Here is a 17,850-nt window from a genome sequence, read left to right as displayed (position 1 = left end):
TGGTAATATAGTGTGTGTGTATGAATGTAATTTAATTTGTTTTCTTTATTAATATTTGTATTGATTTACCTTATAAATTAACACAGAGGATATTGAGTGATGGTCAGAGGATCTAATTGGGTTCTAAAACACTCTAATTGTCACTGATTTAAGTTAAAATTGTTCATATTTAACAAATTTTGACGAAAATTCTTCATTTCAATGCATTTTCCCATAGGGAAAAGTTGTCCCGTACGTCATGTGTCCCGTACGTCACATACACACATTTATGTTTTGGTATATTACATAACAACGGAAGGTCAGAAAAATATGGTTATAGTTGTGATTAATGCTTGATTCCATAATGAATTAAGATATCATTACCATAAATCTCATAACTTAATAAATTCAGAGAATTTAAACGACAAACTGATTTTTGAAAAAGTCAGAAATTCTCTGGTCCCGTACGTCACGCAGCACATTAATTACATTAAAAATTAATTTATGAATTGGTCAGAACTAAAACTTTCCACAAATGAACTAGCCCATAATAGCCACAGACTCGTACATGTACCAAAAGATAGCCATATAAATAATTTCATCCATTGTTATTTCTTGTTTAAAGTCTCTGAATGTCCCGTACGTCACAATCCAAATAGCTTGGACCTGCCCTTTAATAGTAATGTTAATGTATCACATTGTAAAGTAGGCCTCTTAATACTCTTTTCACACCGGTTTTGCTTAACCCCGTACTTTGCTTAGCCCCGTACTATCCTTAACCCCAGACTATTTTGTTTGGCTTTTCTCACACGCTGTTTTTTAGTCCCGTACTAGCGCCTATTCTGGAATAAGAAAATTCACGCTGTTCTCACTGCAATTCGTTAGCCCCGGATATCGTGAATGTTATGATTGGACAGTGGGCTCCTTACTTCGCATCTGGCCAGCTGCGATACGCTCCATTTCGTAGTACCAAATTATTTTTTGTTTCTGTTCTCATTCATTTGCTTGGCACCGCAATTGCGGGGTTAGCAGGAGTTAGCACCACAATTGTGGGGTTAGCCCTGCTATTTTGCAGGGTTAGTTAACCCCGTACTATACATGTAGGTGGGGCTAGCCCACTTTGGTAAATACAAGTCTGAACAGAAAGTGGAATAGGCTTAACCCCGTACTATAGGTGGGGCAAAGACCCCCCCCCCCCTTAACCCCACCTATAGTACGGGGTTAAGCAAAATTTTGCCATTGTGAAAACAGTATTTATCTTCACACCCCTCTCTTCATGGACCCCATCTTGAACTTCTTGAATGTGGAATTACAACTTGCAACAATTTTCTGTTAAAAAATAAACAAACAACTAAATTGTTTAAAGTCTCTGAATGTCCGTACATCACAATCCAAATAGCTTGGACCTGCCCTTTTATAAACCTTTGTATTGTATGATAGGTGATTTGGTATGTTTAATGAAAGAACCTGCAATGTGATACCGGTATGGTTTTTGTATCAAATAATGATTTTATATCAAGTGTCAGACAGTCTGAAATGAGATGGGATTCTCTCTGCAAAGGTTACAGCTTTCCAATTATATTGAGTGGATTTTCAAGCATCTTGTGGCATGCATTAAAGGCACACTGTCCCACTTGTAGCTACTTGCTCCCTCTATATAGAAAACTTCCCCAATCGGTGCCTGTTGGTCCCCCATGATCCTCATTTTTCTTATGTTAAATGAGAGCTGAGTTAATGAGATAGCCACCTGTCACAGTGACCTCGCTGGCTCGCTGGGTGGTCTAGCTGAAGTAGTAAAGCCTGCCTTTAATTCATGCCACATTCATACAACTGTATATGAAATTTAATCTTAAAAGATGGCCTTTGAAAAGGGGTTGTACTTCATATGAGGAAAATATAAACCATACAACTCCCAGGGGCCCTTTATTAAAGGTAAAGACCAGTATTGGAAACGCCGGAATTTCAAAAAATTAATATGGAAGCTCTTTATTACCAATCATGTGAAAGAATATGTTTTGAATACATGATGATACAAATTTCACTGGGAAACCGCCTACTAATTGATATATTTTGTAAATTAGTTTGGACTGTGAGAGATAAAGGCACGTGTCGTGCACGTGTGCGTAGTCCCATATACAGTACATCTTTCTGTGTACAGTGCTTGTAACTTTACGAAGACTGGGCCAAATTTCTTATCATTTGAATGATTCCAGAACCTTGCAGTACACACCAGTACGATAGATGATCAACCTTTTCTGATCGATTCCACAACGTTTCTTTCACAATGCAATCGCATGAACATAACTGGTCTTTATCTTTAAAAGCAATTTTCTTGAAAGTATTTTACCATTTTGTTCCTTACCTTTAATGCTGACTACATCTACAAATAATATTCCTGGGCCCGTATTCAATAAACTTCTTAAGCATGAAATCTAAGTACTTTTTCTTAAATTTTGGCTAAGAAAATATCTTAGCCAAAAATCGTATTCTATAACAGCAATGGGGACTTAAGAAATTTGCCTTAAGATTAAGAAGGATTCTTAGATTTTATCTAAGAAAAAGGACTTAAGTAGCATGTCGTATTCTAATACAATCGAGATATCTAAGATAAGTATTAAAGAAATCTACCCTATATTTAAGCATACATGTACTACGAGGATGCCTTTGGCACCGGCAGCTCAGTGATGCTGCAAGCAACCGCTTCGGGTTTCGATCAAATGGAATAAAAACAATGCATGCAGCGCGAGCGCAGGTTATCAGTTGACCTATATAACAACGTAAGCTTCGCGCGTATACAGCGTCGACGGCGCAGCGCGCAGGAATCTAGGAGCGCCATAGGCTCTGTGTACTTGTACTTATGTATGTTTGTTTGTACACAACTAAACGAGTAGTAGCATACATGCATAACGCTAAATCATGACATGGCTGTCGTATACATGTATAAAGAAACCGTCTCTTACTTTATTAGTCTTTGGCGCTAAAGTATGGAAACAGGGAATAATGTGCAATCGGCATAATATTAGGTGAGACAAAATTTGTTATAGTATGAGTCTGATAAAGGTTACATCTAGCCATTTGATTAATTTTAGGCCATCATAACAGTAGACGATGTAAAACAATGAAAGGGTAGCTCCAAATCCAATGCTAGCGCTGGTCGACCGGCTAGTGACGGCGCTCCCTTCATACTCACAGACCCTGCGGCTGCGACATAATAAGTAAGCCCGGTTGGGCTCCTCGGAGTTGTTTGACAGAAAAGTATAAAAAGCCTACAGTGGATGTGAGATCTAGCCTCAGGTGGTCTTGACTAGACTGTTTTAGTGTCAGTTGGTCAATCCCGAAATAATTATGTGAGCATCGTTCCTCCCTTACGCTCTCCCATACATGTTAGTGTATAATTTTCGTGCGGTGCGATTTTTATTTTAACACGCAAATTACATAGGCAAATCGAGTTGCAATTAATTCGCTCGAGTCGACCACATCAACTTTCCCACATGACGTCATCGGGTCTAAGAATTTGTCTTATCTGTCGTCTTAGCTAAGACAAACTGCTTTACGTGTTTAGAATACGGCTAAGGCAACTTTCTTAACCTAGACAAATTCTTAGACATTTTCTTAGACTTAAGAAAAATGTCTTAGAAGTTTATTGAATACGGGCCCTGATATTGAAGTCGATAGCTCTACATGTATTATCAGGCTCTTATCAGGCCACCTACATGTACATGTACATGTATGAAAGAAAATGACACTTGAAAATGCATACATGTATGTACATACAGATAACAAGTGAATTATTTATACCCTTGTAAATTTGATGTTTTTTGGTGTTATTTGTAATTCAAGAATAAAAGGTGGATTGGTTATATTAGGGCTATTGTTGAATACTATTTATATGTAAGCTCTAATATGTCACAGTATTGGTACACTTTCATTTTCCAAATTAACAATGCACGTACATGTATGTACAGCATAATTTGAGATGCACTTTCAGCTAGATGATTGGTAAAATATTTAGTCCAGCAGTTGCAGACAGCTGAAAGATGAATCTCTGGGATTAAGGAGAGGAATAAGAATCTAAAAATAATTCAGGCTTCAACCTTTCAGTATGTCTACTGCCTGACAGTAAGGACATACATGTAGACTTTATAGAATCACAGTGATAGTGTATCAGAATGATTAATAATAATAATAATAATATTCGTATCAGGACAATTACCTCCCCCAAAATTACCACTCCCCAGAAAATCTCCCCCCCCCCCTATAGGATACTAACCTGAGGAAAATTACCCCTGTTGAAGAAAATAAGCCCTTGAGGGGTAATTTTCTGGGGGTAATTGTCCTCTGGGGGGAGGTGGGGGGGGGGGGTAATTGGCCAGGGGGATGTCAAGGGGGTACATGTACACGTAGTTGTCCTAGAACCAAAAATAATAACCTAGGATTCTAGCGCATTTCATCTTCAGAGAAAATATCAATGCACTTTACAATAATAACGCAAACAAATATACAGATAACTATTTATTCATGACCCAAAGAAACGTCAAAATAAGAACAAGATTAAATACTTTTTAACATCGATTATAGATGATCAGAAAGCTCCTAGGTATAGTGTGATGTTGTTGGCTGTACTTGTCATATCTGGGGTATTTTTGATGGTTTTAATAAATCTTTCAGCATGCACTCGTAGACAGCTACCATCCTGAATTGTATGGGCCCTCTCTTGAGCAGATGCCATGGCTCAGGGGGAATTAGCCCCCAAAATGCCCCAAAGAGCCCCTGAAAGTCATAATAGAGCCCCCCTAAAAAAAATTGCATAGAGTTTATTGCAAAACCAATTAAATTATCATGCTATCATGTTATTTTCATGCAGGCAAGCTTGAAAAGTATGTAGCCTCCGAAATATTTAAAGTATTTTTTTCCCTGTTTTTGATAATACCCTGGTATAATATTTGTGTAGGTTACTGTCATGACATGGCCCTATGCATAAACTACAATCACATTCTGTTTTTCATTATTTTTCTTTCAAATTTAATTCTTTAAACAATCTGAAGAAGATCTTGTGACTTTAACTGTTCATGTACTGCAGTCCTTTGGCAAGACGTAAATCTACACTTGCCACTCTCCACCCAGGTGTTAAATGGGTACCTGTTAGGATGCTATATTTAATGTAGGGTACCAGGTAGTTTGCTCAGCATTGTGAGCCTCTGTAAAATGACGCCTGGCTGGAATGCTCCCCAGGGAGTTGAGAATGTGCATACATCGGTTGCAGGCTAGCCTGAATCCGATGACCGGGGTCATAATATATATCTGTAAAGCATCCTATATAGAGACATCATCAATGTATTAAAGGCCATTTGTACTAGTGTTGTACAGGAGGGATTAGACCACACTGAAAGGTCACTGGCAGGTGGTTATCTCATTCAATCAGCTCTCAATTAACATAAGAAAAAGAGGATCATGGGGGACCAACAGGCACCGATTAGGCATTGTTTGCTACATAGGGCGCAAATAGCTATAAGTAGTGCAGTGGGGCTTTAAGCACTATATAAACACTGAATATTATCATTATAATGTATACCTGTATTGTTTGACCATGTCAGTCACTGCTCAGACCAATTTCTTGTGTTCCTTTCCCCCTCTTCAGCTCCAAACAGATAGACCTTTACGATGAGACGTTCAGATCTTTAGTGGAGTCTGTGTTACAAGGATTCAACGGGACAATATTTGCATACGGGCAGACAGGAACCGGCAAGACATTCACTATGGAAGGTAGGTTCTGCTGATGTGGAGTGTAATAGTAGTGATGGGACTTAAGTTGCATTGAGGGACATGATTTGGAAAGACATTCACTGTGTAGTGTACATGAAGAGCCTAATTCCAATATGAGCTAAATCCACTTGTGATGAAAATGGAGTAATTGATATCAGAACATTGTTCACTTAATGTACATGTAAGTACCCGTCTGTCAACAAAATTTTATTTACATTTTAGGAGCAATTATGTAAAAAAATGCACCTTCAAATATCACTTTTCTATAGACGCCTGTACGAAGTCTGGTAAACAATTTCTCTTTTCTCCGAAGTTACAAAAATGGATTTGGCTCCTCTTGGAATTAAACTCTTCCTGTTCTCTTTTATCTTGATGCATTTGATGAAGAAATATTGTATCCACTATTAAAAGTGAATGTAAGCAAATACTCAGACACTTTGTTTGCTTGCACAGCTTAGAAACAGAGGAGTTGCGATAGCTCAGTTGGTAGAGCAGCTAGTGCCCTTTGGTAAGGCATTAATCCTCATTACCAGTTCTCTCAGAGAGGACCTAAAGCCGTCAGTCCTCTGGTTGCTTACTAACAAGCATTTATGCTTTTTTAGCAGTCAGGTAAAAATAACCACCACTACACACAAGGTAGTTGATATTCAGGCAAAACACATCAGCCCTACTTGCATTCATGGATGTATGTTTAATCAGTCACCCAAGATGTAAAATTAATTTGAAAGGGAAATCCAACCCTTGTAATAAGTTGAGGAATAACTGCTACATGTACATGTACATGTACATTTTGAAGGCCATTCATACATTATTTGAAAAATAAAACATGCATTTGACGAAAGGGAGGACGTAACTCTTCTTCAAAATCCTTCGTCTTTCGCGGCTCTGAGAATTTTCAGTACGTTCCATTGTGGGTATCACATGGATTCAACCGTTATTGCGTACACCTGTACATACGTTTCCCTGCTGTAAACTGTGAAATGATTACTGCAGAACACATCGTTTTTCCTGTCGTACTAGTACTTTTCTCCACCTAGACCTTCTGCTACATAGCTTGAATATTTCATTGCGATTGTGTTGGTCTGGAAACCGATGAAATGATTTCCCCTCAAATGGTTTTCAAAGAACAATTTTTACAACCAAACACCTAACAGTACACCATCCTTGACGTGTAGCGCGTGCGTTGCGCGTTACATCAGTTCTCCTTGCGAAACTTCACAATACAGAAGTTTTTAAGGGAAATTTCTACAAAATGGCAGCTTTCTTGGGGACCAGACAACCTTGTAAATATATGGCGAAGTAGAGTATCTTTGTTGTACTTGAAAGAATATATTATTTGGCCTACAGCAATGGTTTATATTTCAAATGAAACGTTGTTTTAGTCTCTATATCATGTAAACTCCTGACGACGGATAGTCAACCTGTTCAAAACATTGATCCACTCCAACTACCCATCCTCTCCAACCGGCGCTTTATTTCTTTTTAGAACTTTAAGCTAAGACAGATTGCAAACTTTTTTCATGACTGCCAACAGTCTTTTACATGACTACCAACAGTCCTTTTTCAGGACTACACACACACACACACACACACTCAAGAAAAAAAGATTACTGACATTCTTTTTAAGGACTCCCCAATCCTCCCTTCTCTCATGATAATGCTTCATAGACGACAGGTTAATTCCCCTTTAACTCTAGCACGAAATTCACTTTGTTAACTCTGTGTTGTTAAAATATTTAGACTATAATTCTACAATTACAAATTTTTCACAAACAAATATAATATAATAAAAGGATCTAAGGTCTTAGCTTTAAATTGATTGATTGATTGGTTTTATTCACCAAGCCTCAACATACAACAATATAGAATAACAGATCAAAATTAAGTCACCTTGAACAGGATAACCTAAGAAAGCTCAAGAGCTTATTTCCAGAGGGGTCCCTGACATACATGCTTATATTTTGCTGTATTTGATAAAGTTTGATACTTGACAGCGAAGGAAGGGATACCTTGGATCAGCCTGGTTCGCTTAAAGGGATCCGGTAACCTAGTCTCAGATTCTGGCCCGGCCCCCCCACTCAGTGTTATTTAGGGTACGCATATGGATGTTCCCTCCTTTTGAAAACACCCCCCTAAGTACGGAGTGTAAAGTCAATACGGGCCGTATTGTTGTGTACTACGAGCTGGACTTTGGTGCGTGAAAAGTACCCCTTTACCGGACATTTTGGTAACACAAATGGTATCGGGAGCTCATGCTGCAATGATAATTATAAACCTGTATGTCAGTCAGGAACCCCATGACTTTTACAAGCCGATCACCTGTCCGATTATCAAGATATTTATCATTGGAAATCGAAATCATATTTTGCATTTTCCTAATGGTTTTCATAACTGTACAGTCTATTGGGGAAAACGAGTATGGTACAACCGGTCACTCAAAGATTTTTACTCTTTTGAGGCAGATTTTGATCATTTTGAAGCACAATTTTTTTAGTGCTTCAATATTACACCATATCACAGACACTGATAGCACGTAGGGCCGTGCATCTTAGATTTATAATTGTTAAACGATGCCTTTGATTCCTTTGTTTTAAAAACGCAACTCAGTTGATGATAGTAACAGAAAAAAGAGTTTATACATGTAGTTCAACAAATCAGTTTATGATAGTAACAGAAAAAAGAGTATATAGTACAACAAATCAGTTTATGATAGTAACAGAAAAAAGAATTTATAGTATATACAACAAATCAGTTTATGATAGTAACAGAAAAAAGAGTTTATAGTTCAACGAATCAGTTTATGATAGTAACAGAAAAAAGAGTTTATAGTACAGCAAATCATTTTATGATAGTAACAGAAAAAAGAGTATATAGTACAACAAATCAGTATGATAGTAACAGAAAAAAGAATTTACAGTACAACAAATCAGTTTATGATAGTAACAGAAAAAAGAGTCTGTAGTACAACAAATCAGTTTATGATAGTAACACAAACAAGAGTTTATAGTATATACAACAAATCAGTTTATGATAGTAACAGAAAAAAGAGTTTATAGTATGTACAACAATCAGTTCATGATAGTAACAGAAAAAAAGTTCATTGTACAAGAATACTTTTAAGAATACAACTTTTGTCAGTAAACTACAACTTTTGGGAATAAAGAATACAGTTTTTGAACTCCAGAGGTTGGCAGGTCTGTATTTTGTAATGTTCAGTTTATTTTAAGACATGAAAAAAGGCATTTATTTTGAAATGAAATAACATATTATCTTTCAGAAAGCTATAATAATCAGTTGTCTTGTTTCACTCTGTGTACAGTTTCATAAGCTCTTGAGAGCATCACATGTTCCGATGGGAGCTGACAAAAAACAGAAAACAATTTCCATCGGAATATTGGATCAATTTTTCCTTTATGGCATCATGGACCAAATTGTGTGTGAAGGAAGGCAAAACATTAAAAACAATGAATTTAAAAAACATGAGACAGAAACAGGTTGCATTATAACACAATTAATACGATTGCAAATAATTTAGCTTTCCTCGATATATACATACATGGAGGCCAAACTACCCACTATGGACATCAAACGTTATCCTCTTTTAAGAGATGAGAAATTTACTATGATACACTATTCCATTGTAATGTAAATATACATTTTATTAGATGCTGCCTGTAACTGTATCAGTTTGCATGGTGATGTCGATATACAGTAGGCTTGCGGGTGCACCATGTGAGAGAGTGGGAGGATTGAGGGCTCTTGAAAAAGACTGTTGGTTATCTTTCTTAGCTTATAGTTCTAAGCGCTATAGTTCTTCTTAGAACTATAAGCTAAGAAAGATAACCAACTGTCCTTTTCAAGACTATACAAACAGTCCCTTTCAGGACTACACACCCTCAAGAAAGATTATCGAGAGTCTTTTTCATTACCCCTCAATCCTCCCTCTCTCTCTCACATGGTGCACCCGCAAGCCTACTGTATATACATTTTATTATGATAATTATTATTATCATAATTTGTACTACTAGTACTACTACCTGTACCATCAGGGGCTGTGCTGTTGTTTGGTATGTATTTAATCAAAGGGCCACTCTAACCAAAACGGGCTAAAAAATGGAGAAAAAAAAGACATGTAAAATAATCATTGACAGAGATTCCGAACATGACAATGATTTTTCTTAGAAATCATCAATAATTCTGGAATCTAGCTTTAAAAATGACGACTCAGAACGCTCAGAACAAAGCCCAGTTTCTGAGCTGTAGTTTGGGTTAATAACAAGATGCCGAATTCAAGGAAGGTTTGATAATTGTATTGCTTACACAATGAAACTATTCTTGTACGCAAAAAACAAAAAACTTCTCCCCGCTACAAGCTACAAGATTACCAGAAGGGGTTAAGAGGCATGGGCTCATCAAGGTGGAGAATATGTCTGATTGCTTGTATTCCACGATCCTCTTTGCCTGGATGATACCATCACATGACACCTGATCAACTGCGTAGATAGTGCGCTTTGTATTCCAGTATTTGATGTAGAGTGTGTCTGTCAGTTTGTCAACGTGACACCCTGACCGGCGCCACTCATCAGAGTGTATGACAGCTTTCTCTTCTCCTGATCGTGAGATGACAGTGAATCCATTACAATCTGTCGCCACAACGATATTACCTGATGACAAGGCTCGTATCCCAACCACCACCACCTTGCCCTGCATCGTTATGGTGTTTACTATCTTACCATCAGCAGGATTGATGACATAGATATTAGACTTACCGAGCTGAGCAGCGAGGATCATCCCATCCCTGTCAACATCAACGTACACACTATTAAAACCGCGTGTATTACTTGGTATGCTGATGTCTCTAATCACCTTCCATTGTCTGTCATAGAGAGTGATGCATCCATCCAAGCTGTCACCCGTGAAGCCTCCTCCGGACTTACATGTACCACATACTATTACGTTGCTGTCTATGGGGGCGCATGATATAATAAACACGTTACTTCCTCCTTCAATGACTTTCTGTGTGTGTTTAGTGCTGATATTTGTAACATACGTGGCCCTGTTCATTGCGTCCCGCACACATATCTCATCATCACTGATCAAACCACACACTACAGGTTCATTAACAATCGATGGAATGTGGATTGACTTGACAAGCTCCCATTTACCGATATAGCCGTCAATTCTCCCGCAGTGTTCCCCACCTACTTCACCCTCAACAAACTTCAATCTCTGAACTTCACCCTGTATTCGGTCAAGACAGTCGCTAACATCTTGATGAACATTCAAACTTAAATGTTCATGTAGGGATGCAAGTACTTGAAGAGTTTCATGCACTAATGTTTTGTCCTCTTGTTTGATTCTTTTGATCTTGGAATCAATATTATCGATTGTGCTGATTGCGTGCTGATTCTTATCTTTGAGATAGTTTATCTTTTTAGGAACCACCTCGCTTATTGCTTTTGTTTCTAACTCGACTTTTGCTTGGCTTTCTTTGAGAATTAATTGTTGCTGTTCTGCTTCTTCATGACATGATTTGATCCGTCTTTCCCTCTTTTCGTTAATGATTTTTATTTCTTCATCTGCCTTGTCATCGATCGAACGAATCGATCGTTTTTCCTTATCTTTCACACTCTTTAATTTGTCTTCGAATGCCACCTTAAGTTCATCGTTGACTGATTGAAAATGGTTACTTGCAGAGGTTACAGTGGAATCTAGTTTAGCGTCAAGGGCTTTCAGTTGTTTCTTCATTTCCTCTATCTCTTGCTGCTTGTCATCCAGTATCCTCCTCCTCTCCAAGATGACATCCTCAATGTCTTCTAGCTCACATGGTTTCTGACAGTGCTCTTTGGTAGCACATGGATGACAAACAGGGATTTTGTGTTCTTTGCAGTAAAATTTGATTGGCTCCCCGTGTTTGTCACATGACCATGTCATGTCATGACCCTTTCTAGCACGTAGCTTGACCTTTTCATCTCTCTCTTCTGGGAAATTGGACGCCATGATGAGGAGCAAATGGTAGCAAATAACCTGCATCGTTAACAATAATACAAATACAATTAGAGAAATGACTTCAGGAGAAAACATAGAGAAGCGGATCACCCCTATACAAATTTCAGTACGCTAACACGCGAGCTCGTCAGCGTGCTCGCCCACGAGTTCGTCGACGAACTCGCAGACGAACTCGCAGACGAACTCGTTTCGTTCCAAATATGCAAATTAGCTACGAGCATGCACGCGAGCTCGTTGACGAGCTCGTTGGCGAGCTCGTTGGCGTGCTCCAAATATGCAGCTCGTCACTGGCCGATAAGCTCGTTGGCGTGCTCGTTGGCGAGTTCGTACGAGTTCGTACAAGTTCGTCGACAAGCTCGTCAACGAGTTCGTACGAGTTCGTCAACGAGTTCGTACGAGTTCGTCGACAAGCTCGTCAACGAGTTCGTCGACAATCTTGTGGAAAAAAAATGGCTGCGAGCTTAATGGCGTGCTCAACAGCATGTTGGCATTAGGGACTTTTAGATTTGCGTGGACTGAAACCTGTGACGTCCATTGAAGGCAGTGCATAAAAAGGACGTCGACCGTAGCAATCCACATTGTCTTCGTGCAAATCTAAAAGTCCCTATTGAGAACTAATTTGTGTCTACATATAGAGGTGAACTTGATGATCCTGTTGAGCTATTGGCATGCATATATATTTATCTAACTTATCAACCTTCCAATATCCTGTTAACATCTGCAGGCTGGCTGTGCAGGGACAATTCAGTTGGCAAGCTGGTGAAGAATACAGTGATCCTCTTTAGAATAAGGGAAAGTTAAAAGCTCATTACTTCTGGGATATCAATCAATGGAAACACTAATATATCAAAGTACAGAAAGAAAAGATATAACATAAAATATAACTTAAAACAAGTATCTTTTTATTAGAGTCAATACAAACCCTGTAAAATACATGTTACCTGTATGCAGGGTTCACAACTTCACACAACGATATGAATGAATAAATGATTTCCAAATTATATAATTACACTGTATAATGAAATTAAATATGTGAGTAATTACACTGTATAATACTCTGCCTTTGAAGAAATATTATTATCCATTTTGGTAATTATTCCATCATTCTAATCACTCATAATATTACAAAGATCCAAACTAATAAAGCGGTATTCATACAATAACTATAGCATCCCCCTTCTTGTCAGTGTATTCACCAACCCAGGGTACCAAGTAATGATACATGTACATATACTATAGGATCTCTAGAACAATCCCTTCTTTATATCCGCTAGCAAACTAGTTTTCAGTATTCAGACAAAATGCATTAATGTGCTCTCATGTTGCCTAAATGATAGGGTTTGTCAGTCAAGATACAGGAATATTTACATGAATATAACCTTATCACATAGATTATATCTAATGTTACTTTAATGAAGTGAATATACTATGTGCTATATAGATAGAGAAACAAACTTCCCAATATATGAAAAGATATCTCACTAGAAAGAGAATAAATACTTTATCTCATTAATCATTACTCTACACTTCTCTTTCATAAATGTATAAGAGAGGTAGGCCTAACTGTTGGCCTATAAATACACAAGTAGAACATTTAGTTATAAGGTGTGAGGAATTAGTTTTTCTCTTACCTAAAACAAAGGAGCTGCAATACCATTCAAAACCCATGTCTGCTCTCTACAAAAGCAAGATGGAGAAAGACTTGCCCAAAGTGGCCTATAACACATCAATTCATTCTTATCAGGAATGCTAACAGTGGTAATTCCACAAGAGAGAGTAAACAAGAAAGTGAGAGTGGGGAAAAGAGAGGAATAGAGATTTGTGTCTTAGCAGTGGGGAATCCTATGTACATAAGGAGAGAGCAAGTTAGAAACAGGGAGTTGACCTCGAATCAAGGTCTGGGTGTGTGCTCTTATGTAATACCTGATAGTGACATTTCAAGGTGTTAAATATATGATACAGTCAGAATAAATGGCAACCTCCCCCCTTCCCAATCTGGTATGCTGCAAATAAATGTTTCAAAGTTTCAAAAGAATTTAATTAAATTTACAAGTAATTTGACAGGTTACTTCAGCATGAAAAAGCTATTGTTTCAATTTCAACACAAATTTTCTGAACTTTCAATGTAATTGCATGTACACTTTATGTTCTGACAAAGAGGCTCAAAAATGTATCAAAATAATAAAGTATGCATTTGTTTACCTTAATTATTTCAGGTGAGAGATATCTTCAGATCAATATTTTTTATTTTAAAAAAAATTACATAAAAAGGATGCTGGTGGAGACAAGAAACTAGGAAGTAGGAACTCATTTTCCTTGGCCCAAGACATTTTAAAAATACATGTACATATATTAATAGAATAAATAAAAGAAATTGGCATCCTGAAGGGAACTTTAAAATACATATACATGTATACCGTGTGAGTCAAAAAAAAGTTTACAACTAGAAAAATGCTAATTATTCTAAAAATCATCTATGAACAGTAAATTATTATAGGAGAGAAAGAGTGTTTTATTCCAAATCGTTTTGTATCACTTTTGTGTGGTATGTGTTCACGCTTGGATGAACAGGAGGCATTGTTTGTAAAAGTGCAAAAATTGACTTGCGCCAAAGTGATGCCTACAGTATGTATTATGTTGGGATCAGCGGAGTGAGAGAATGAATTGAATGTATCAAATGAAATGCATTGCATATGTTTTTTGCAGAAGCAAAGTCACAAGCAAACACACTAACAATGTTCGTTGATATTATATATTCAATTTTTGATATGTGTGGCATGATTAATTTTGTTTGGGATGTTATGTTGATCTGTAATGACTGAAATAATACCCATATCGCAATTGTTTTATTCAAACATCACATTAGCAACTTTGGCGCAAGTCGATTTTTGCACTCTCGCATACAATGCCTCCTGTTCATCCAAACATACCACACAAAAATGATACTAAATGATTCAATGATTCAAGATAAAACACTCTTTCATAGAATGTATAATAATTTACTGTTCACAGATAATTTTTAAAATAATTAGCAATTTTCTAGGTGTAAATTTTTTTGGGACTCACACTGTGTACCTAACTGTTTTCCTGGGAGCTGGATCACCTGTTTACCAGCGAGATCGTGGCGAGCTCTGGGGAGCTCTGGGGAGCTCTGGGGAGCTCCTCAGTTTAACCCCGAGCTCGCCACGAACTCCCCCTTTTACCCACGAGCTCCCCCTTTTACCCACGAGCTCCCCACGAGCTCCCGAGTTTACCCCCGAGCTCGCCACGAGCTCCCCAGTTTAACCCCGAGCTCGCCACGAACTCCCCCTTTTACCCACGAGCTCGCCACGAGCTCCCCCTTTTACCCACGAGCTCCCCACGAGCTCCCGAGTTTACCCCCGAGCTCGCCACGAGCTCCCCAGTTTAACCCCGAGCTCGCCACGAACTCCCCCTTTTACCCACGAGCTCGCCACGAGCTCCCCAGTTTACCCCCGAGCTCGCCCACGAGCTCCCCAGTTTACGCCCGAGCTCGCCACGAGCTCCCCCTTTTACCCACGAGCTCGCCACGAGCTCCCCCTTTTACCAACGAGCTCGCCACGAGCTCCCTCTTTTATCCACGAGCTCGCCACGAGCTCCCCAGTTTACCCGCGAGTTCGCCACGAGCTCGTGGCGAACTCGTGCACGAGCTCGCCAAGATTTTGTAAGATCGTTACAAGCGTCCTGGGAGCGTGTTACGAGCTTAAAGCCTAAAAAACGATCTTATTAAGCTTACCACGAGCATAATACGAGTTCGCGACGAACTTAAATTTGTATAGGGGCAAGAAACAACGAGAGACAAAAACATGTACTACGAGGAGTGGAGGGAAAATATTGTAACGATCCGCTCCGCGGTCGTGACGTAACAAAGAGGCCTAACTTAAATGATTGTTGTTTTCAAGCGCGTCATCATACACCGACGCACAATGTTTACGTTAATAATTTGCATACGAGCGATTGACATTTGGATCCATTATTGAGATGCTTTAAGATGTTAAACTGTAATTGTTTATCAAAATATCACATGAATTTGGAAGGAAAGTTGTTTAGACAATGTGACTTGTTAATATTTACTGCAAATGATATGTCATTCAGAGTGTTGTATTTAATTAATGGTAAAATAAGAGATTTACTTAGATATTTTGCTCTGAACTAGCACAGTCTTCATGTTAAGTCCATTTTCGCTGCGCGCGTACTTTCCAAGATCGCTTAGCGCATCGATTTCCCCCACGTCCGCATTATGCCTTTATAACCCGTAACATTTCTAAAACGGGAGGAGTTGGAATTGGACGCTCGTCGGAATCAGAACTATTAGTCTCTCCCTGGAAATCCCCCCCCCCCCCCCACCTAAGGACTTGTCTTGGAATTGGGCGCTCGTCGGAACTGGTACCATACATAAGATCTCTCTCCCTCCCTGGAATATAAAGGTACACAAGGAAGTCTACGCTGGAATTAAGATGCTGGAATTAATGAACCACTATTATTAAGATGCAGGAATATTCTAAGTCCACCTCTCCCCCTATGATGCTATGGAATTAAACTAAGAGAAAAACTTCCAAGTCCCATAAATCCCAATGAATCATTGCTTTCACTTAATTACATGTATTCGAATATAATAACGACAATCGTATAAATTCATTAAGCACAACTATGAGCACAAGGTATTTGTGACAGTGGTGATATAAACATGTTGTAAATATTTGAAGTACATGCATTAATAAAAATTGACCATTTTCTTTTGTCTTGAAACTGAAATTATGAGTCTATAAACACTTTGTCTTTCTTCTTGACTGGTACTCCTTCATAGTCGTATATTTCGACGAAACGAACGTAAATAAGTATTGTAGCTTCCCCCGTCTTTCCTCAAATAAAAGATAAGATCTAATTACTCTAACCGCTCGGACATACATTATAAATAATGTCGGCTGACGAATATCCTGACAGATATAAAGAATCAGTTTCCCCAGCTGGGAATGAGAATAATCCCGACGTAGAGGTCGAGGTTGGAGACGGAGGCGGGGGCGGCCGCCACAAATTTGGTGTCAGAAGTGGGATTATTAATATGGCGGAGGTACCAGAGTCTAAGAAAGAAATAGATGAACTAAGTTGCTCCTCAGATGAGACAATGTCTAGTACAAAAAGTTCAAAGAAAAAGAAGAGTAGGTCAGAGAAATTACAAAGTCGGATATTAAGCCAACTAACGAAGTTAATGGGGCAAATGATGAAGTTGACAAAGAAACCTAGGAAGAGGAGTGTTGGCTCAGACTCCTCCACGGAAGAACTATCTGATTCTTCAGATGATGAAGTGGAATTCAACTTCAAACCAAATAGACGACCGGAATTAGGAATGGAAATCCAAAATGGAGACGAGGAAGGAATATCTCATGTCGATGAATCAAAGACGAGGAAACATAAGGAAGAAACTAACCAGATGAAAGCACAAAAGAGGAATGATGATATTCGCTATGCCAAAGAAGATAGAATTCGGGAAACTACTCATCGACCACTGATCATGCCGGACAAGTATGATGGAAGTACCGACTGGAAAGACTACGCCTCGCATTTTGAATCTTGTTGCGAAATCAACAACTGGAAAGATGAGGAATCTGCCAAGTATCTAGCTGCTAGCTTGAGAGGTCAAGCTCTGAGATTACTAGAAGAACAAAGAGGCACCAAGTGGAACTTTGAAGAAATAAAGAGTAAACTGTCATTCAGGTTCTCTTCTGCCAAACAGGAGGAAAGCTATTTGTTGGAACTTAGGAATCGTAAGCGACGTCAAGGAGAATCACTTCAGGAACTAGGACGTCATATTAGGGAACTAACTGATAAGGCATATCCAAACTTTGAAAGTCAAGGGGTCGATAGACTAGCTAGGATTCATTTTACTGATGCTATTCGTAGTAGTGAGATTCGTATGGGAATATTTCATGCTAAGGCAACAAGCTTAGATGAGGTAATTCAAGCAGCAATAACCACTGAGACATTTCTACAGACGGAGACTGAGAGGAATGGATGGAAGGTTAAGCCTACTTACAATAGAGGAATCGGCTCTGAAGTGGATCTAGAGAAGATGATCAAAGA

The 17,850-nt window shown here is 38.6% G+C and overlaps 1 protein-coding gene across 1 annotated transcript in view; it reads left to right on the top strand.

Annotated features, from left to right (window-relative positions):
- The window catches only part of LOC587208 (kinesin-II 95 kDa subunit), a 64,163-nt gene that overhangs the window by 10,421 nt on the left and 35,892 nt on the right, over positions 1-17,850 (top strand). Inside the window, exon 4 of the mRNA XM_030992662.1 lies at positions 5,618-5,742. Coding sequence (XP_030848522.1) covers positions 5,618-5,742 — 125 coding nt within the window. The remainder of the gene's footprint in view (positions 1-5,617; positions 5,743-17,850) is intronic.

Source organism: Strongylocentrotus purpuratus, unplaced genomic scaffold, assembly GCF_000002235.5.
Source record: "Strongylocentrotus purpuratus isolate Spur 01 unplaced genomic scaffold, Spur_5.0 spur5_scaffold_20, whole genome shotgun sequence".
In the NCBI taxonomy this organism is placed as follows: Eukaryota; Metazoa; Echinodermata; class Echinoidea; order Camarodonta; family Strongylocentrotidae; genus Strongylocentrotus; species Strongylocentrotus purpuratus.
Note: the sequence above shows the minus strand (reverse complement) of the source record. Positions and strands in the feature narration are given on the sequence as shown.